This window comes from Cydia pomonella, chromosome 15 (assembly GCF_033807575.1).
Source record: "Cydia pomonella isolate Wapato2018A chromosome 15, ilCydPomo1, whole genome shotgun sequence".
NCBI lineage: Eukaryota > Metazoa > Arthropoda > Insecta > Lepidoptera > Tortricidae > Cydia > Cydia pomonella.
This window is the reverse complement of record NC_084717.1, coordinates 1,571,899-1,595,044: the sequence shown is the minus strand read 5'-3', so window position 1 is coordinate 1,595,044 and position 23,146 is coordinate 1,571,899. Positions and strand designations below refer to the sequence as shown.

At 37.7% G+C, this 23,146-nt stretch overlaps 1 protein-coding gene across 1 annotated transcript in view; it reads right to left on the bottom strand.

Annotated features, from left to right (window-relative positions):
* Positions 1 to 22,438, bottom strand: part of LOC133525514 (uncharacterized) — a 39,978-nt gene extending 17,540 nt beyond the window's left edge. Inside the window, exons 1-3 of the mRNA XM_061861777.1 lie at positions 22,195 to 22,438; positions 4,679 to 4,889; positions 1,452 to 1,817 (exon numbers count right to left, since the gene is read on the bottom strand). Of these exons, the coding sequence (XP_061717761.1) occupies positions 1,452 to 1,817; positions 4,679 to 4,889; positions 22,195 to 22,395 (778 nt within the window). The 5' untranslated portion in view covers positions 22,396 to 22,438. The remainder of the gene's footprint in view (positions 1 to 1,451; positions 1,818 to 4,678; positions 4,890 to 22,194) is intronic.
* Between the last annotated feature and the right edge of the window lie 708 nt (positions 22,439 to 23,146).

Below are 23,146 nucleotides of genomic sequence, written 5' to 3'. Positions count from 1 at the left end.
TTTGCTCGCATTGCCCTCGCATGTGTGGTCCCCCACAGTGGCCGCACTTCACGGCGGACTCTCTGCAATACTTACCGCTGTGGCCGTACCCTAGACATACAGAGCATTGGACCAGAGGAGATTGGTCCTCTACTCTGACCCTCTGTATGTCCAGGTGGACCACAGACTTTGCTAATGCCCTTCCCCATATCTGCGGGGAGACCGTGAGGACCACGTGCGTCAGGTGTGGGTTGCGCGCCCTTTTCCTGTATTTTACTACCATCCTGTTGCTCTCCTGGTCGAGTCCGCCGAAGACATCCCCATTCTGATTCCTCAGAGCCTCGAGTATCTCCTCGTCAGTGTTGCTCTGCAACACGTCCCTGAGTATCAGAAGGGGGTCCTTATTCTCCACGTCCTCGACCCGGAGACCGACCCCCTCTCTCTGCAGACTCTCCTTTACTCCTCTCCTCAGTTCTTTTGTTCTGCAGCTCAAGATCACCTTTCTGTCTTTGCCTTTCTTTATTTTGTCGATCTGCACGCCTCCCTTCTCTTTTGCTGCCTGTCTAACTCTTTCGATGACTTCTTCTCCTGTCTCAGTCTCGTCCTGCGCCGTGACGATCATGGAGTGCAGAGTTTGCCCTCCCGCTACTACTTGTTCTGGGCGCCTTGTCACCACACTTGCGTATGTGGCGTGGGCTGTTGCCGCCCTCTCGAGGGCTTCTCTCTGCACCTCCATGGCCGTCCTCAGCTCTTGCATCTTTTTGTTATTTTCTTCCAACCGCTGTGCGTGCTCTTCGATCTTTTCTATAAGGCTTGACCCCAGGGTCAGGGCCGCAGGAACCTGTCCTGCGGGCTGGTCCTCTTTTAATGCCCTCTGCGGGGAGGCTTTGCCTCCCGTGGGCAAGGGTCGCGTTCCCAGTCGGCTCCTCTCCTGTTCCGCCTCTTTCACGACTTTGTATAGCTTCTCGATGACCTCCGTGACCCCGAGCTTTATCTCTCTTTTTATGTTTATAGGTTTGCCTATATGGAATTTACCCACTGTATGTTTCTGAGAAATAGGTGTTGCGAATGCAACTTATTATTGTATAAAAATCAATGCAGTAGCTAAACGCAGCCGTCGGGCTCGGCTAGTATTCGGAGGCTTTTCAAAAGCACCAATAGGAGCGCTCCACATATTTTCTAGCGCGGCAAATTAAAGGCACCTAAATTAAAACCACTCTTTCATCATCCTCCATATTGAAGGGAGCGGCGTCCGACTAAGGGTTGCAGAAACAACACACGTCCGTTAATTACAATATTTAATCGAGACAAAGAAATCTAGCGCTACCCACTTATATGTTACCTATTTTTTGTTAAGTATGGTTTAAGATATTTAAATAATAATAATAATTCAGCCTATATACGTCCCACTGCTGCTATATGCACCCACATACATCACAGTTTCCTTGAAATAAAGATATCTACAAACTTACCAGTCGCAAGTATAGGATAGCAATTTCTTTCCTCGGACATAATTTCGATAGCCGCAATGGCGTTCCTGTGAGTGATCTCCACTCCTTTCGGCATACCAGTTGTCCCGCTTGAAAATGGAATGACCGCTATATCATCAGGCTTGCGTTTTTCTACTCTTTCTAATAGGGCATTATCTATTTCACCATTTTCTGCTACTTCTGTGAATCTGACTGTACCATTTGGTATAGCTGTTTCTGTGTCATCTTTTATTACAATTCTCATATCAAGATTAGCATTATGCATTGCTTTTTTTATTGTTTCGTAGCATTTTGATTTCGTTACGATTAGTTTTGGTCTGGTTAAAGACAACTGATGGGTGAGTTCTACTGTAATAAAAAATAAAATATAAGTATTAGTAATTTTAATCCGAGCCGGAGGCCGTCCGCGCGCCAGGAAGGTGGACGCGATAGAAGCGACAGCAGAGGGCCTACCGCGAACCACGTTCGACGTGTTGCCTCCCTGTCACACTTACGTACGAATTTACAAGTGCGACAGAGAGACAACACGTCGAACGTGGTTCGCGGTAGGCCCTCAGGGCAAGGGTGACTCGATACAGCCACAGACAGAGATAAAAGAAACACTTTGGGGTAGGCTTTTACACAGAAGGGCTCCACACCTATGATGCCCCAGGTCTACACAATCCACCTTATTATGAATGACACCTAGGGTGAGCTACGCTTCTCGTTTCTGGCGATGCGTACGCTAGCATGCCTAGCAGAAAACGCGTCGGGCACATCTAAGGATAACTTGTTTTTTTTTGTATAAGTGACGTTTTGTATAGTATTAGAACTAGTAGAGATTTTCACATTGGAATGAACACCGTCTATGTGTGGCAACTTGATATTGAGATGTTATAATCTGTAAGCTGGTAATAAACCGTCGATACAAAACAATAAAGATTATCTACTCGTTTCTCGTATCATCACATTCAGGATTATTATAGTCATTGAACCCGCTTTATTGTGACTGTTTTTCTTTTCTAATATGTGATAAAGAGTAGTAGGTACCTACTTACTAGATCATATCATAAGACTTTATCTACACACATATCATAAACCTTCTATGATGCCTTAAAAATCCGTAAATAATGTCCAACATTAAGATAAACTGTTGTGTTACAACAAATTTCTTGTCTGTGAAAATGTTGTAATTGCTTCATTGCAATAACTAAATTGAATTAGTTTTAAGTTAGTTAAGGAACAAATTAGCACGGCCATATGCAAAGCACAGAGTTTCTATTTGTATATTAAGACCCTTAGTATCACCTGTGTTATACAAATAAATGTTATTCTACTTATTCTACTCTGGTTTTACTATTATATTATATTCTAAGTATAACATGAGTTTGTTTTGTTGTTTTTAAAGTAACTATAGCAATAGTTTCGTTTGTAAATTAATGATAAAGATATTTCGGCGATGCCGCCACATATCCGCGAGTTCCGCCAAAAGAGCAACGATGCTCCAATGTTGGCTGTAATTTAGGTTAGTGAATATATCATAGAAAGTTTATAATATGTGTGTAGACGATGCTCCAATGTTGGCTGTAATTTAGGTTAGTGAATATATCAGAGAAAGTTTATCATATGTGTGTAGATAAAATAGTGTATGTAACTTTACATAATTAGGCATTAAAACACTCGTGTGGTCCTTTTAAGAAACTCACTTCGTTCGTTTCTTAAACCCACACTTGTGTTTTAATGCCTTTCATTATGTAGCAGTCACATAAACTACACAATTGAAATGGCGTAATTGTGTATTATTTTTCTGATGGACAATCTATTCAGTAACCATATACGTATAGCACATAAATAATAATATGTATATAACTACTCACTGATTGGTCAATTACTGAGATGTTATTGTTTGGGTTATCCAAATAGATTAAACGTCAGCAGTTCAAACTACATTGATATTTATATAATATATAGAAGGTATATAACCGTTTCTCTGACTTTATTGACCTGTATGTCTGTTTAATCTACGCTCTCTCTACGCCTTTTGAAGAGTTAGCATATGATTACATTTATAAATTAATAGGACATACCGTAAAATGGGGTGAGTAGAACTGACATTCAAACCTCGATAAAACTTTATTTTTACATGTGGCAGACTGATTTTTATACTCGTACACAATAAACGTTCCGGTTCGGTTGAATTTTAGTTTTTTTTATGATTTTATGTAGTTCCATTTCATAACTTTAAAGATAAACACGAAAAAGTAAGAAATCCCAGCTGTGGTAGCACTAAGGTGAGTTTTGAAAATTGTTGGATCGACACTTTGGGATAATGAACATTATAAAAGCTTGATTCGTTATTAGAATTACATAATTTACGTAGCAGTAGCCTGTAAAAACCAACTCACCCCTCTGTCATTCCTCCTCACCCCATTCATAACCCAACTGCCCTCGTAATCCCTACTCACCCCATTTTCCCTGTCGCACTAATTTAATATTTGCCTTACCTAAATTAATAATCTGACACCATTGGATTCCCTAACTTTGACAACAAATAATTTAAATTTACATTTAGATTCAGCGTTAGTTAGTTGTCAAGCGGACCCCAGGCTCCCATGAGCCGTGGCAAAATGCCGGGACAACGCGAGGAAGAAGATTTAGATTCAGCGTATGCTATACATGTACAAAATATTGTACACAATTTTATTCAGAACAAACAGTTCTAAATCGATGAAAATAATTGCTACGGAAACTAAGGAGGATAACATTCGTCTTTATGAATTTGGCACTTTTATACTTGTATTGAACTAAGTAGATCAGATACGTAATTAGGCAGCTACTACCTATACCACAGAATAAATAATAGTACGGTGTACAGAAGGTTCACTGCATAACAAAATACCGATTTAGGTATACCGAACGTGCCGAAACGTTTCCGATTGGACAAATTATACATACTTATGTGTTGTAAGCATTTTTCTAATTGTTTCTGCAGTGACATATTGCTTCAGTTACACATATTGCTATGCGACACCAGGGCTATAACTGCGAAAATCGAAGTTCATTAATTGCGGGAATTTTGCTCTGTCACTCTAATTACTTCTTAGTGAGAGTAAAAGAGAAAGATCCCCGCAATTTGCGAATTTCGGTTTTCGCGGTAGACCTCCAGATCTGGTGCAGACTGCGCGGCCCTGAGTGACATACGCCTAAGTATGATTAAAAATGAACCTTACATTCTTTATAAATAGGGTTGATAGTGGTCATCGAGCACCCCGCCTGTATAATCCCTAGAGCTGTCACCACGAACTCCGGGCAGTTGGGTAGCATGATAGCCACGATGTCGCCTTGCTTCAAGCCGAACTTCTTTAGCAGAGATGTCGCGAAGATGTCCGTGTTGTGTTGAAGTTGCTCGTATGTGTACGATTTTTTGGTCTCGGCACATTCCTGGAACAAGTTACGTTATAAACAAAAATAATTTTAGTTTTTATTTTTAGACTTTTAGACCACATACATATATAAACTTTATGTGGGTCTGGGGGCTGGTGGCCCTGCAATTGGTCTGGCTACTTACAAACCGTATTAGTTCCCTGAGTATCATATATAAAAATCAAGATTGAGAATATAAGTAAAGTTACAATATTTTTTTCTGGTAATAGTTATCGCCGACGGAAATGGTCTGGCAATGTTGATGATAATTTTTTTAACAATGTTTTCTAAAACACACATAAAAATCAGCCACGAGAATATTGAGAAAAGTTTGTAATATTTTTACCAACCTTTAGCACCTTGTACCGCAAAAATGGCCGTCGGGCCCATATAGCAAGTATGCAGACATTAAGAGGCTGTCAACACCCAATGTCCTTGAAATTGATGTTACTTAAACAGTTTTTTAATAAAGACTATTTGTTTTAGTCAAGTAAGAAAAATATATGTTCATATTAATTATATTTCAAAGACCGTGGTTGTACTCGATACATGATTGAACGAAATCGGCTCGATAGAAAATAATTGCAAAGATTGGTCTTAAGAGGCCTTATTCCTACAGACGAGCGTATTTTGTAAAATGCTTCCTTTTTCATTCAAGATTACGACGTAACTATTAGTATTTATTCAAAAACTGATAACGTACTTAAATAATCGTTTCCTAAACTAGGGGCTCCAACAGTTCAAATTTTCATTTTCTCTTTTAAACCTCTTTTTTAATGAGGGTTTTTGGGAGTCTTTTCCAAATTTTGCAGTGAGATGTGGCGTTTCGGTTCTCAATTTTGCTATAAACAAGAATCATTTGGTACATGAATGACTACAATTTGATTCAACATATCTCGTACGAGGGGCTGGAATGATTAACAATCGAAGATTCATTTGAAAAAACTGATAAAATACCTTCCGAGTTTTCTTCATTTTTTTGGCGAAAACAGGGTTTTATTATATTTTATTTCCGCAAATTGTATGCTTATTGTGCTTTAAAAATAATATTATAGCAAACTGTAACTTTATGTTAACCTATAAAAAAAAAATCGTAACTATGGGACCTACATTGCCGTAAATTTATATTTTTTTAAAACACGTATAAATCACGCAGCAGCGACGCCCCGCTCTCAGTCCGCGCGGAGCGCGCTTAGAGGACGGACCTGTGCTCGATTGTCAGGCATTCGTTGTGTTCGTAATCAGCTACGGAGTTCCGAGAAGTGCTATATACTGCGATTAGAAAATCTTAATAATAGTATGCCTAACAACAGACTCGCTTATTGATGGATTTTCAGTGTTACTTTTTTTTATACTACGTCGGTGGCAAACAAGCATACGGCCCGCATATGTACGCCTGCAACTCCAGAGGAGTTACATGCGCGTTGCCGACCCTAACCCCCTCCCACCCCTCGTTGAGCTCTGGCAACCTTACTCACCGGCAGGAACACAACACTATGAGTAAGGTCTAGTGTTATTTGGCTGCGATTTTCTGAAAAACACATTTTCACTTGAAATTACGTTAGGGTTTGCATTATTATTTTTGACCCGGATGAAGTCCAAGTTCTCATGATGGAGTCAGGAGTTGGTCACCAGAAATCCTAATCTACTAATTATAATCCCATCGTGTTTGGGCTCAAAAGATTTGCCCTGACGAACACCATCGATCTAGATGAGGTCCAGGGTCTCATGATGGAGTCAGGAGTTGTTCACCAGAACTCCTACTCTACTCATCATAACTCCATCGTGTTTGGGCTCAATAGAGTTGCCCTGACGAGCACCTTCAATCTAGATGAGGTCCAGGGTCTCATGATGGAGTCAGGAGCTGGTCACCAGAACTCCTACTCTACTCATCATAACTTCATCGTGTTTGGGCTCAATAGATTTGCCCTGATGAACACCATCGATCTAGATGAGGTCCAGGGTCTCATGATGGAGTCAGGAGTTGGTCACCAGTACTCCTAAACTACTCATCATAACCTCATCGTGTTTGGGCTCAATAGATTTGCCCTGACGAGCATCATCAATCTAGATAAAGTCCAGGGTCTCATGATGGAGTCAGGAGTTGGTCACTAGAACTCCTAATCTACTCATTATAATTCCAACGTGTTTGGGCTCAAAATATTTGCCCTGACGAGCACCATCGATCTAGATGAGGTCCAGGGTCTCATGATGGAGTCAGGAGTTGGTCACCAGAACTCCTAATCTACTCATCATAACTCCATCGTGTTTGGGCTCAATAGATTTGCCCTGATGAACACCATCGATCTAGATGAGGTCCAGGGTCTCATGATGGAGTCAGGAGTTGGTCACCAGAACTCCTAAACTACTCATCATAACCTCATCGTGTTTGGGCTCAATAGATTTGCCCTGACGAGCATCATCGATCTAGATAAAGTCCAGGGTCTCATGATGGAGTCAGGAGTTGGTCACTAGAACTCCTAATCTACTCATTATAATTCCAACGTGTTTGGGCTCATGAGATTTGCCCTGACGAGCACCATCGATCTAGATGAGGTCCAGGGTCTCATGATGGAGTCAGGAGTTGGTCACCAGAACTCCTAATCTACTCATCATAACTCCATCGTGTTTGGGCTCAATAGAGTTGCCCTGACGAGCACCATCAATCTAGATCAGGTCCAGGGTCTCATGATGGACTCAGGAGTTGGTCACCAGAACTCCTAGTCTATTCATCATAACTCCATCGTGTTTGGGCTCAAAAGATTTGCCCTGACGAGCACCATCAATCTAGATCAGGTCCAGGGTCTCATGATGGACTCAGGAGTTGGTCACCAGAACTCCTAGTCTATTCATCATAACTCCATTGTGTTTGGGCTCAAAAGATTTGCCCTGACGAGTACCATTGATCTAGATTAAGTCGAGGGTCTCATGATGGACTCAGGGGTTGGTCACCAGAACTCCTAATCTGTTCATCATAATGGTAATTTGATGGTGCTGGTCGGGGTAAATCTATTGAGCCGAAACACGATGGAGTTATGATAAATAGATTACGAGTTCTGGTGACCAACTCCTGACTCCATCATGAGACCCTGGACTTCATCTAGATCGATGGTACTCGTCAGGGCAATCTTTTGAGCCCAAACACGATGGAATTATAATGAGTAGATTAGGAGTTCTGGTGACCAACTCCTAACTCCATCATGAGACCCTGGACTTCATCTAGATCGATGGTACTCGTCAGGGCAAATCTTTTTAGCCCAAACACGATGGAATTATAATGAGTAGATTAGGAGTTCTAGTGACCAACTCCTGACTCCATCATGAGACCCTGGACCTCATCTAGATTGATGGTGCTCGTGAGGGCAAATCTATTGAGCCCAAACACGATGGAGTTATGATGAGTAGATTAGGAATTATGGTGACCAACTCCTGACTCCATCATGAGACCTTGGACTTCATCTAGATCGATGGCACTTGTCAGGGCAAATCTTTTGAGCCCAAACACGATGGAATTATAATGAGTAGATTAGGAGTTCTGGTGACCAACTCCTGACTCCATCATGAGACCCTGGACTTCATTTAGATCGATGGTACTCGTCAGGGCAAATCTATTGAGCCCAAATACGATGGAATTATAATGAGTAGATTAGGAGTTCTAGTGACCTACTCCTGACTCCATCATGAGACCCTGGACTTCATCTAGATTGATGGTGCTTATCATGGTAAATCTATTGAGCCCAAACTCGATGGAGTTATGATGAGTAGATTAGGAGTTCTGGGGAGTTCTGGTGACCAACTCCTGACTCCGTCATGAGACCCTGGACCTCATCTAGATCGATGGTGTTCGTCAGGGAAAATCTTTTGAGCCCAAACACGATGGAATTATAATGAGTAGATTAGGAGTTCTGGTGACCAACTCCTGACTCCATCATAAGAACCTGGATGGACTTCATTCGGGTCAAAAATAATAATACAAACCCTAACGTGATTTTAAATAACACTGAAACTCTATAGCACTAATGTGCGCAAACGATTGGCATCTTGACTAGGCAGCATGGGTGCGTAGCCACCATGCCAATCGATACGACAACGAAACACTATATGTCTCTCTCTCGTACTAATATGCACAAACGATTGGCATCTTGGCTGGGCAGCATGGGTGCGTAGCCAACATGCCAAACGTTTACGATACGACAAGGAAACACTATCTGTCTCTCTATCGCACTAATATGCGCAATCGATTGGCTTTTTGGCTAGGTATCATGGGTGCGTAGCCAACATGCCAATCGTTTACGATATGACAACGAAACACTACTCTCTCTCTCTATCGCACTAATATACGCAAACGATTGGTATTTTGGCTAGGCACCAAGCAAGTGTGTGGCCAACATGCCAATCGTTTACGATACGACAACGAAACACTATCTGTCTCTCTATCGCACTAATATACTTTATTTATACCTGCAGTCATTTACTAACTTCTTCATTTTCCATTGGTGTAAAAGAGACAGAATAAAGAGCAAGGGTTATAGTACACTCTGTAGTCTGTACACTTAGTAGTAGTGTAGATAAAAAAAAAAACTACTGTGCATATACAATAAAATAAAGAGTGCCCATATGATATCATATGACACTAAAATTAATGTTGCTTGAAATTATATTGAAAACTATCAAGATTATTCTAGTCTGCATTGAAACGCGCGTCACGTTGCCGGCGCTCGCGTAACGAGCGCCAACGCCATCTATCGAGCGTTATTTCGTGAAATCGGAGAACGCTCCAAGGATTAAGGGCTCTTAAAATCACAATTAAACGGTTCTATGTCTTTATTGTTTTGACTTATGGGTCTGCAATTAAAATCACAATTTCAAAACATTTATATCTAAACCGCTGTTGAGTAAAATATTACACTAATACCATTTTTTTTTTAATATTTTTCTTATTATTCCCTTGCCCAGGCCCAGTAACATGCGACAGTGCTATATCATTTACTCAGAGATACAAATAGACAGTGTGCGCGCTTTAGGTATTGACAGCCTCTTAAAAGTACATAGGTACTAACACTAAGTATATTATCCCATACATTTTATTCACGAGAAAATAAGTAAGGTCTGGCGGCTCTGTGATCTTGTATTATTACTATTATAATACACGAACATATTATTATTATTATTATTATTTATTGTTCGGAGAACCAACAGCTATAGATTGTACAATAGTTATATATGATATAACACTATCATAATGGAGATAAATTGTCACATTTTAAGCTGTGTATCATCAATTATCAGGAACGTTGCAAGTAAATGTTTACATAATATCTAGCATTTGCACAGTAATTAGATTCAAACACTGTTAATTGTTCAGATGGTGTTGATACCTACATCCACTACCCTCGTCGTGACCTTCGCTTCATAGGTACTAATAAATTTACAAATGTATGTTTGGAATAATTAACGACTCGAATTATTGGCTAACAGCATATTTCAGATCGACTTGACTCCTTGGCGCTGCGTACAGTAACCTAGCTCTGCATTTTCTATATATATATCGCATGTATAACGGGGAGTGCTCCGAAGAATTGTTGGGATTAATCCCTGCCGCTTCTTTCCGCCATCGCCCTACGCGACAACATTTCCATCTTCACCACTTAGATGGTTGGCAGCGCACCAACCCCTCTGGTGTTGCGAGTGTCTATGGGCGGCGGTAATCGCTTACCATCAATGTTGTAATGGCATAGTGTGTAGTAAAACGAAAAAAAAACAACGGGGTGCACTCCGGGAGTGCCGGCAGAAGTGAAAACTTGAATATTAACGGTGTGCATTTTTGATATTTTGGAGAAATTGAGTAGAAGTTTTATAAAAAGAGATTTTATACCTACGTAAATAAATTTTAGTGTTAATATATACGAGTACGAAAACGGCGTTTAGATTCGTTAGATTAGATCCGTGGTGTTCCGGATGCGATCCCTTAGTTTAACACCTAATATGCTGCGCTCCATAGCTCTTTGGCAAACCCCGAGTTCGGACTTCTGAGCTTCTGTCAAGAAGTTCAAAGACCAAGTCTGGGCACTGTAAGTGAAGACTTGAAGTATGCACATGTCCATGAGTCTACGTTTGAGTGACAGAGGTAGGTCTCCCTCTCATGAGGTGTTTCATGGACCAGTAGCTTTTCCATGTGTTCTCGGTCCGTGAAATAAATAAATAAAATAAAAAGAATGGCTTCAAAGCCGTAAAATCAAGACGTGAAATAAATATTCGTACACCATGTGCTAAACTACACCTAAGGTATCTGAGCCAGGCAGCTTGCCTACTTTCAAAATTTCATATACTTAAATAAAGGCTTGGGCCTTCTTTGGTACAGGAAGATCCAAAGATAAAAATATGAGAACTATGCTGTATACTTACTTAAACTGTTTAACTTGAGGACGAACATTAGTAACAAGTCACAAATTATAATTCGACGTAACTGGTGACCGAAGAGCTGGCGGCTTCCTCGCACAACGTATCAGTATTGCGATACAACGAGGAAATGCCGCCAGCATCCTTGGTACATATTTGCGGCGTTTGGGGTTGAAACCCTAGGGCCGTGGGGGCCTAGCGCGCGCCGCCTCTATAAGGAGTTAGCAAAACGCCTCATAGAGGCTTCGGGTGACCAGAGGGCTGGCCTGTACTTCGCCCAGCGGATAAGCATTGCTATCCAGAGGGGCAATGCAGCCAGCCTTCTGGGCACCCTGCCAAGCGGTCTCGATCTGGGACAAATTTTTTATTTATAAGTTTTTAATTTAAGTTTTTAATTGTTTTTCCACCCATTTGTGTTTATTATAATTAAAATATTTATCATGTTATAGTAATCATCTGTTATTGTCAATAAATATTTTTTAATTATAATTCTGTCTTGTTCGACATTCAATCTTAAGAAGATTCCATACGGTAGGAAAAAAAAAATAATTCAGCATCAATAGGTATCATTTAGCAAATGATTGTCCACTTATCTGTTGAATGTACACGCCATTGTAATTTATGTAAATTCGAACTAAATTATCTTCTTCTCTTATTAAGTAGAATTGTTTTCATCTTTGTGAGGCTGCAGAGTTTGATGTGAATTGTGACTGGTTTTGAAAGAACGATGGTTTTAGGATCTCATCCGCATGAAAATGAAACAAAAATCATTAAGTAAGCAATAACGAATATCGGCTGTTGAAAAACCAAACATCGTGAGTGTTGTGTGTCGACCGTGTGAACGACTCGCGCGGCTACAAGTTATTGATGGCAACTTTAGCCAACCTTCTCCACGGGGACTATGCCGTCCTCGAAACGTCGGAAGTGATTTTAAAACTTTATTATACTCGTACATGATTAAACTGATTAAGTCCCGTTTTCGATACAGTCGCAATCTGTCACCTTTTTGACTAGCCTTTATTTAACATGCAATGTTCCTATGTATGTACGGGTCAAATCTTGCAAGACAAAGAGACCCACTTCCCGGTTTTCGAAGAAGCAGTAAATTTGCATACATATGTAAGTCGTGCGACAATGCAATATTATGAGCTGATCTGATGATGGAGACAGGAGGTAGCTAAAGGAACTCTGTGATAAAAAACGCAACCTTATTGTGTTTGGGATTTTTAGAATTGGCTTGATGAGTATTAGTTGCCTGTGGAAAGAAAAGTACAGTTAGCAATAAAAGCTTGTAAAAAAATTAAATTTTTGCCAAAAACTTATTCTTAAAAGTAAAACCTGCTTGCAAAGGCTGCCTAGTTTTAAATACTGCCAAGGCAAAGATATATAATTGTATATAACTCCGTATAAGATAAGCAAAGCAAAAATGTGCCTGCAATATCAAGAAAAATTATGCTCGAACATATGGCCTTTGGCCTATACTCGAGGAGATGGCGACACCGTTTGATATTTAATCAGTAAAAAAACTTGGGTCAAATAGCCATATGTCATTCAGAGTTTTAGTCCTGTGTCGAAAAATGGCAGTAAATGTAGTTGACCACAAAATTTACTTTGACAAATTCTCTTTGACCAAGGTTAATAGCGTGACGTCATGTTATATCTAACATCTAAAAATGCGTAAACCTGTCTGTTACCTTGACGTGTCCTGACCTAGTATGTTTACCTGACTATCGGCCCGATTCAAAGAATGAGATACGATAACGATAAGTTCAGGTTAAGATAAGTTCTCATTTAGATATTGTATATCGTATAATAGACAGAAGCAGCTCGATTCGGGCAACCAATGTCACTTTGACGTGAGAAATATCGTAGATAGATCTTATTGGGATCACAGCGATCAACTAAACATATCATAAACAATTTTGACATGTTGTTTAGTTATCGATCTTTTAAAGATCTTTCCAAGATCTTAAACGTATCTTAATCATTCTTAGAATCAAGCCGTATGGAAATAATTGCGAATGTATGTAACGATATAGGAGGCAAACGAGCAGACGGATCGCCTGATGGTAACTGCTTACCATCAGACCATACCATTTTGACGACCGGTTTGGCCTAGTGGGTAGTGACCCTGCCTACGAAGCTGATGGTCCCGGGTTCAAATACTGGTAAGGGCATTTATTCGTGTGATGAGCATGGATATTTGTTCCTGAGTCATGGGTGTTTTCTATGTATTTAAGTACCTATTTATAAATATTTATACATTATATATATCGTTGTCTAAGTACCCTCAACACAAGCCTTATTGAGCTTTCTGTGGGACTTAGTCAATTTGTGTAATAATGTCCTATAATATTTATTTTATTTATTTTTTATTTATTTATGTACCTAAATATGTTACGATACAGGAGGCAATGAGCAGACGTGAGGGGTTTTAAGTGCGTTGCCGGCCTTTAAAATGGCAGTACGCTCATTTCATGAGGTTTGAAGGTGTTGGTCCGGAAATATCGTAGGTATAATTCTGCCATTATTGATATCTTCCACTTCTTCTTCTTCCTCGCGTTGTCCCGGCATTTTGCCACGGCTCATGGGAGCCTGGGGTCCGCTTGACAACTAATCCCAAGATGTGGCGTAGGCACTAGTTATTACGAAAGCGACTGCCATCTGACCTTCCAACCCAGAGGATAAACTAGGCCTTGTTGGGATTAGTCCGGTTTCCTCACGATGTTTTCCTTCGCCGAAAAGCGACTGGTAAATATCAAATGATATTTCGTACGTAAGTTCCAAAAAACTCATTGGTACGAGCCGGGGTTTGAACCCGCGACCTCCGGATTGCAAGTCGCACGCTTTTACCGCTAGGCCACCAGCGCTTCAACTTATTGACATCTTCCACCGGTAACTATGGAAGGTGGAGGTAAGGAATGGAATCTCCATATACCAAAAAGTATCAAAAAACCTTAAAAGGTGGCGCTACAATACCTAGAATACTTGAAAAAAAAAATCAAATCATAGACAGCGCACTTCACTCCGTCAATAACAGTTCTTAGCTACTATAGCGCTACTCTGGAGAGATTTGGAACTATGTTTTATAGCTGACAACTGGAAACTTTTGCATCAGTTCTGTCTATGGAGATTGGATTCCTTACCTCCAACCTTCCATACACCGTAACTTGAAAACTATTGTGCCGATATTGATGACAGATGTGTCAATTGATTTATTTTTACGACCGCCGACAAAGGCTATCATTTTTGTTGATTTCTTAAAAGAACAATGTAATTTTTTTTAATACCACGAGCAAAACAAGTCATAAATTGTCTTTTTTTTTGAAAATTCGTTCTTGCAAAGTTGGCTAGTTTCACGGTATTTATTTTATGACTTGTCACAACTAAGTGCAAAACATTACTAATACTTATTTTTTCCTTTTTTTATACATATAAGTACGAATGAAAATAAAATGCTGAAAAAAAAATGAAAAAGCTGCTTATTTCTAAATAAGTATCATAATATTTAACTTTCTGGAAACGCTTAACTTTTGCACATGGTTGTGACACATCCAGTACCCCTAGTGTAAATAAATTCGATTTCCAAACGTGACACATTTTGTATTGAATTTCGAAAGAGCGCGCCAAGCGGGACGTTTTGGAAACTCAAAATCCTATACAAAATGACACTTAACGCAAACGCGTTCGTCACGTTATGATGTCGATCAAAGTTACACTAGGGGTACTGAATTACTGATATATGAGAAATGTAGGCAATTATTAGTATCGTAATTAGTATTACGATAAAATGTAGGAAAATACAGTGTATAAATTGTATATGGGTAAACCTTTAAACGGTGGTTGGCATAAGACCTAAGAAGCATATTAAAAAATAACTTTTGCTTAGATATACAATTAAAATATGAACCATAAGAATTGATTCGGCCCGCAATGTAAAGCAACACACAAGTTACGAGATACGAGCTTTTTAATGTAAAGTTACTATGAACAGCTCGTATGTCGTAATTTTTTATTTATTTAGAAGACAAACATTTGTAGTACAAGTACAATGTAGTGTACTTAACGTACTTAAAAATCATAGACTTTTTTGCCACGTTAGTGGCAAACAAGCATACGGCTCGCCTTATGGTAAGCAGTCACCGAAAGCTATGGACGCCTGCAATACCAGAGATATTACATGCGCGTTGATGAATGATGACCCTTTAAGGTAAGGTAATGTCATGTACATTTCTGATTGGTAAATTTTAAAAAAATAATGATTGGTCGTAATTAAGTATAACTTAAAAAAACTTCTTAATTCATGATTATTTACCTACACAGGTAAATTCTATGTTTGGTTTGAGTTATTGTCCGTATTGGATTTACAAACTGTATATTTAACATTGAAATTCGTCACGTCTCGGTCAGAGGTCACGTCCGTGGATCGCTAATCTTAATGTTAACTTCCTTGTTAAAATGATGTTTACCTGTAATCTAAAAGTGACGTTAACGAATCCTTGGATAAGATGAATTAAGGAGGTAGGTTGAATTTTTGTGTTTTGAACTTTTTTTGAATGCCGTAGTTCGTAGTTTTGAAAAAACGTAGCGCATTTTAGATCACATTACGGTTACCAAAAATTTAATTAGCAACCTTAATCTCTTCCTATATTAACTTCATCGATTTGAATCCTGATTTTTTTACTTTCGCTTGATAGAAAAATCACGCACGCGGTTTAAAACGCACTTTAAAAATTTGTAGAAATCTTTACACAAAAAAAAGAAACTCACCGATTTCTTTTTTTGTGTTAACTTACAAACAAAATATTTAAAACCATGATATCCGCGATCCCGGGTACTTAAATTAGTCGCACTCGCTCACGTTCCGTGACAGTGAGAAAAAAAATTCCACCTACAGGAACTTAAGTATGTATCTATCTATATACGTATATAACCTCTATCTATCGTACCTCTCCTCATCATATCATCACGAGTTCATCTGGTCCTCATTATGTTAGTATCTTTGTTACTTCCAAATTATCCTCATTCTTATTAGGTATCATTTGTATTCATTTTGTTCATATTGGTTGCGATAGGCGTAACCTTAATCATGTCTCCTGAAAATTTTTCAGCAGATAACACCTGAATATTGACGAAATCGAAATTTCAAACTTAATTTTTATTTTACTTTTATAGTGTATTGATTGCCTAGAACTCCGCTGTTTTATATACTACTGACTAACAGCTATCATTGAAGACCAAATTCAAGCCTATATCTCCTGAAAATCTTTCAGCAGATCAACCCGAATAATGACGAAATCGAAATTTCAAACTTAATTTTTTATTTTACTTTTATAGTCTATTTATTGCCTAGAACTCCACTGTTTTATATACTACTGACTAACAGCTATCATTGAAGACCAAATTCAAGCCTATATCTATTGAAAATGTTTCAGCAGATCACACCTGAATATTGACGAAATCGAAATTTCAAACTATTTTATGTTTTTAATATTTAAACTTTATCAATTGCCTAGAACTCCTCTGTTTTATACAATTCAGACGCACGTTTATCAATGGAGACCAAAATCAAGCCTAATGCTGCTAAAAATGTTTCAGCATATCACGTCTCTATTTTGAAAAAATCCAAATTTCAATGATAATATTTTTTTAACCATAAATGTGAGACAGGGGCCGGATAATCCTTTTGTTTTTTTAATTAGACTCTCAGCTATAAATAAATACGCAAATAATACCTAGAACTTTTAAATATATTTTTCTATATTTCATATGAATTTTGTTAAAATTGAATATTATTAAAATTAAGTTTTTTCTGGCTCGCTCGCTTGATTTAGGACCGAGAACTTCGAGAACTCCTGAGTTCTACGAACAATAGAGCAAGAGCTATCGTTTGAAACCAAATATATGTCTGTGCCTTGTAAAATTACATCAGCATAACACGTGTGAAGTTAGCATATCATTGTATTCAAAAATAATTAATAATTGTAAGGAATGGTCTCAGAGATGTCTTTTTTGTGTCAGGAACTCTTTGTTGTCACGTGACAAGGCAATACAATTTTTTTTATTCCATTTGTAACTAAATGATATGCTAGTGTGTGAAGTTAGCATATCATTTGGTAAAAATCCATAGTATTGGTTTTTATGATAAAAACGCCAGAACTATTGATATAAAGTATCAGGAACTCTAGAACTATGGTGCATGCTAATAGAACTCCAATAAAAACGTGATCTGCTAGACTTTGATATGCCAACTTCACAGACATACCTTAATCTAGGTTTAAAATTAGGTATTATATCACTACCTGTGAGTTCCTATAATTGGCTTCCTTCTCTACTGCACCATCTCAAAAATCCTATAAAAGAAATTTGGAATCGTGACTACCCACAAAAACCTTTTATACTTTTAACGAAATCATGGAATTCCCGCTACGTATTTTTTTTAATGAATAACTGTCATTTCTACACTATGTATATTTCGTACTGTAATGTAATGTGAAATTTGCATGTTTCTTGTAGAAAATTGTATTTGACGTCTACCAGTATGCTACCAATGAAGATTATGTTAGGTATCTTACTAAAATGTTGCACGTTCAATAATACTGTTGATGGAGTTGGAAATAAATAAATAAATAAAAAGCAAGAGTAAATAGGCTACTACTGAATCGGTGAGCTCCATCTTAGGCCCTGTCTTCACTTTCCATCAGGTGTGACTAGAGCCAATCGCCGATCAGTTTTTTAGGAAAAAAAAAATATTCGGGGACAATCTTACAGAAATCGACCTAGCCTCAAACTATCTCGGTACTCGTGAAGTAATGACATACTTTACGCACTAGCATCGAAATGTACTATTTTTACACTAACACATGTAATCTTTACCCTTTTTTCTGCGAATAAATTATTGTTTGTATGTTTTAGGGTTCCGTAGCCAAATGGCAAAAAACGGAACCCTTATGGATTCGTCATATCTGTCTGTCCGTCCGTACTTCACAGCCACGTTTTTCCGAAACTGTAAGAACTATACTAATGAAACTTGGTAAGTATATGCATTTTTTAACCGCATTAAGAATTTCACACAAAAATAAATAAAAAAAACAATACATTTTGGGTTGGTTTTACACACAAAAAAAATATGATGTACATTACCATGCGAACTTCCACCGAAAATTGGTTTGAACGAGATTTAGTAAGTAGTTTTTTTTAATACGTCATAAATGGTACGGAACCCTTCATGGGCGAGTCCGACTCGCACTTGGCCGCTTTTTTTGTTTGTTTTATTTATAATATTTCAAACGTATAAGACATATATATATATATATATATATATATGTGTGTGTGTGTGTGTGTGTGTTTATTTTAAATGTATAATTGTTGGTGCAATAAAGAATATTTACTTACTTGTAATTACATAATATATTTCAAAAGGTATTGATTACTAACCTACGAGAAACAATGGACTATTAAAGTAATTTATATTCAATATATGAATTATATAACTATTTACACAAACAAATGAAACAAAGACATCGGTTTTGTGGGGGAAAAAATCCGAATGAATGAATAATTGATAAATATAAAGAGGGCGTGATCATCACACAATTTGGTATTGCAATTTTATTAGTAAAAACACCTACATTTAAAAAAATAAGCGCTGGCAACCCGGCGACTTTGGTACTCGAGTGGCGCGATAGATGGCGCTGCTATTTGAGAAATTCACTTGATTAGGGCTGAGTTACAAGGGTGTTATCTCTCAAGCGGGAGGCACGGATACCTAAATAAATAATAAATAAATACATATTATAGGGACATTCTTACACAAATTGACGAAGTCGCTTGGCTTGAGTTATGGGTACTCAACGATATATATATAATACTTAAATACATAGAAAACATTCATGATGATGAGCACAGGTCATGATTCATGACTCTGGAACAACCTGTGCTCATCACACAAATTCATGCCGTTACCGGGATTCGAACCAAGGACCATCGGCGTCATAGGCAGGTGCACTACCCACTAGGCCAGACCGGTCGACATTTTGGGAGAAAGATTCATACAGGGTGTGTATTTAGTCACCCGTAACGGGGTGAATATGTAGGTCATACTGAGCAACTTTTACTATTGGACCAACTCCGAAATTGCGGAAAAAAAATTGACTGCTTCATACATTTTGGCTGTCTTACTTACTTTATCTATGGGAGACTAATTTTTTTTCGCGATTTCGGGAATGGTCCCATAGTAAAAGTTGCTCAACCTCAATATGACCTATATATTCAGCCCGTAAATTATTGCAGGTGACTACATATAGTAAACACCCCTATAATGGAACAGGCACCAGTAATGGAATGGTATAAGTAGATAAATCCTGTAAAACAAGTATTTACCATCAGGCAACATTTTACTATAAACAAGAGCTAAAGAGCTGCTTAAGTTTAATTTTTCTTTGATATTTGTTATTTTGAAAATGAATGGCGCCATACATTCCATTACTGGAGCTAAAAAAAAACACAGTTTTAATTGGTTGATAATATTGAAACCAATTGCATTAGCTTTAAATATATATAGAAAACATAAAGGACGAATAGAACATTCAACTTTTTTTCGGTTACTTTTTGACCCCCCCTCCCCCTTGGTGATATTTGATGAGGTTCTTGGCTTCCCGTCCCCCACGTAACCTCGCGTGTAATCTTTTTTATTTTTTCGTTCGAACTAATTTTAAGGTAAATAGTATTGTACTTATAGAGTAAATCTTGTTTAGGATCGCTATTTTGAAGTGACAAGTGAAGATTTATGCTTAACAAAACCGAGAAAAAGTATGTGGTAGATATTTTTTCTTAGTTTCGTTCACCATAGAAAAATACACCTGAGGTTTTCTAATACCCCCCTCCCCCAACGTGATCTCTCGTGATTTTTTCGTGAGGTCAATAAGCGACCGTATTATATCCCAGTGATATAGCCAATTTTTTACGATTAATACAATACACTACAGCAATATGCGACCCAGTAAAATGCAACAAATAATTTTTGCGGCTAACTAAATAGGCTATTGATAATACATGCTACATAAAAAATTGCTACTGTTGTAAACATCTATTGAAAATATATGCTGCTAACTAAATAGGCTATTGAAAATACATGCTACATTAAAATTTGCTACTGTTGTAAAATTCTATTAAAAATATATGCGACTAACAAAATATACCACCGATATTACACGCTACAGCAAAATACGCTAACACGGTGAAACGCGAATAGGTGAAAAGCTACAAGGATTTTTTGATTTCGAGGTATACGACTAACAAACGGATATTTCACTCCTTTTAATTCCACACTCCATATACATATCCCTCATAAATATGCTCTATGCCTCCCATTGTCTATACTTGTCTATACTTATCGCGTCAATATGGATGGTCGGTATGACAGTTCCTTCGTCTCACTTTTGATTATGCTCAATTAAAAAAAAATGAATAAGTAAGTATGTTTTTACCCTATTTTTATTACTTAACCCATTCAGCGCTAATCACGATACGTTGTCGTTTTGCCTCTACGAAGCATTTCCGCTACATACCGGGAAACCCATGTTATCGGCTACAACGTAGCGCTGCGACCGTAGCTCAGCGGTAAATGTGTTATGTGCGAAACTTCCAAAAAATATTTACAAACATTTTACGTGATACCTACCAAGCCAAGTGAGAGTCGGAATCACGCTCGATGGGTTCCGTACCATTAAGCTAAAAACGGCAAAAAAATCACGTTTGTTATGGGAGCTCCACTTATATAAATTAATTTTATTCTGTTTAGTATCTGTTGTTATAGCGGCAACGGAAATACATCATCTGTGAAAAGTTCCGAAAAACTTTTAAATTGATAACCTCCTTTTTTACATCAGAAAAAAAAAGAAAACGAAACTAGAAAAAAAAAGGTGATTGTTATTTACTAATATAAACCTAATATTTTATTTTTAGGGTTCCGTAGTCAACTAGGAACCCTTATGGTTTCGCCATGTCCGTCTGTCTGTCTGTCTGTCTGTCTGTCCGAGGCTTTGCTCCGTGGTCGTTAGTGCTAGAAAGCTGAAATTTGGCATGGATATATAAATCAATAAAGCCGACAAAGTCGTACAATAAAATCTAAAAATTTAATTTTTTTTTAGGGTACCTCCCCTACACATAAAGTGGGGGTGAATTTTTTTTTTCGCTTCAACCCTAGAGTGTGGGGTATCGTTGGAAAGGTCTTTCAAAACTAATAAGGGTTTTCAAGAAACATTTTTTGGTAAAGTGAATATATTCGGAGATAATCGCTCCGAAAAAAAAAAAAAAGGGTCCCCCCCTCTAACTTATGAAATATACTTATGACCATAGGTCCAAAAAATATGAAAAAAATCGTGGAAGTAGAGCTTAAGAAAGACATTAAATGAAAACTATAGCGGACATGATCAGTTTAGCTGTTTTTGAGTTATCGCAAAAAGTTTTCCCTTCATAGTAAAAAGACTTATTTTAATTAAATAGGTACTGATTATGCAAATTTGCCCATTTGTTTAACTCAGGTGAAAGGTACCGTTTCATCCCTTGGTTAACAATTTACTATACTTTAAGCTCCAGTTTAGCTTATTGTGACGGAAGAGTAACTACGGAACCCTACACTGAGCGTGGCCCGACATGCTCTTGGCCGGTTATTTATTATTTGTTGCTATTATTAAGATAAACATTTGAATAAGTACCTAATTTGATAATATTCCAACTATATAATTCAGCCGAATTCGTAGTAGAAATAACGAATAAACTCTCCAATATTTGTTTAAAAAACTTACTAAATAATAACGAACCTTGTAAAAAGTTTTTTTTTTACAAACATTTTATAAAGTTCCTTCCACCACACTGAGACAATTTATTTATTTTAAAAATTAAATACGATAAATAAACTCACCAATGCAACAAACTTTTTAAATCCCGCGGATTCCATCCAAACCCTATCCAGCAGTTTTATATCAGGAATTTTCTTTTCCGGCAGAAAAGACTTTATGATGAAATCCTCGTCCTTCCTCAAAGACGCACTGATAGAGAGTTTCCTTTGCCATTTTATTTTTTTTAATTCACTCGTTATAAGTTTACGCGCTAGGCTGTTCATTGTGCGCGCGATTTTCTTTGTGGTTCGCGTACGACTGATCTGCATGAGCGTGTTTTAAATGAAGCAATGCTATTTTACTTTGTTGTTGTGAGTGACATGAGAATAGGAAAGACTGTCGCTCTTCAACCATCAAATAACATTAAGAGCTCCTGTTTGGCCCTTGGTTGACTAGATCAAGACATTTGGCATTATGAAGCATTCAACGGGTTGTCTCGTTCAAACGTATTTTATTTCGTATAAAAAAAATGATTGTTTTTTTTTTAAATAAGGCCCAACCAAAATGATGAAAAAAGTTTTCATCGTATTTTTATTACTTACATGTAACATTTCTAAATAAACTAAACTTAGTTATGTTACATGAAATAATAAAAATATGGTAAAAACTTATTTCATCATATTGGTTGGGCTTTATTAAAATAAATCGGCCAAGAGCATATCGGGCCATGCTCAGAGTAGGGTTCCGTAGTTACTTTTCCGCCATAATAAGCTAATCTGGAGCTTAAAGTATAGGAGATTATTAACCAAGGGATGAACTATGGATATTACGTCTTTTTACTATTTGCGATATTTTTTTTTTATTTTTTTTTTTGGGAAAATTTTTGCGATAATTCAAAAACAGCTAAACTGATCATGTCCGCTATAGTTTTCATTTAATTTCTTTCTTAAGCTCTACTTCCACGATTTTTTTCATATTTTTTTGACCTATAGTTCAAAAGTTAGAGGGGGGGGACACATTTTTTTTCTTTCGGAG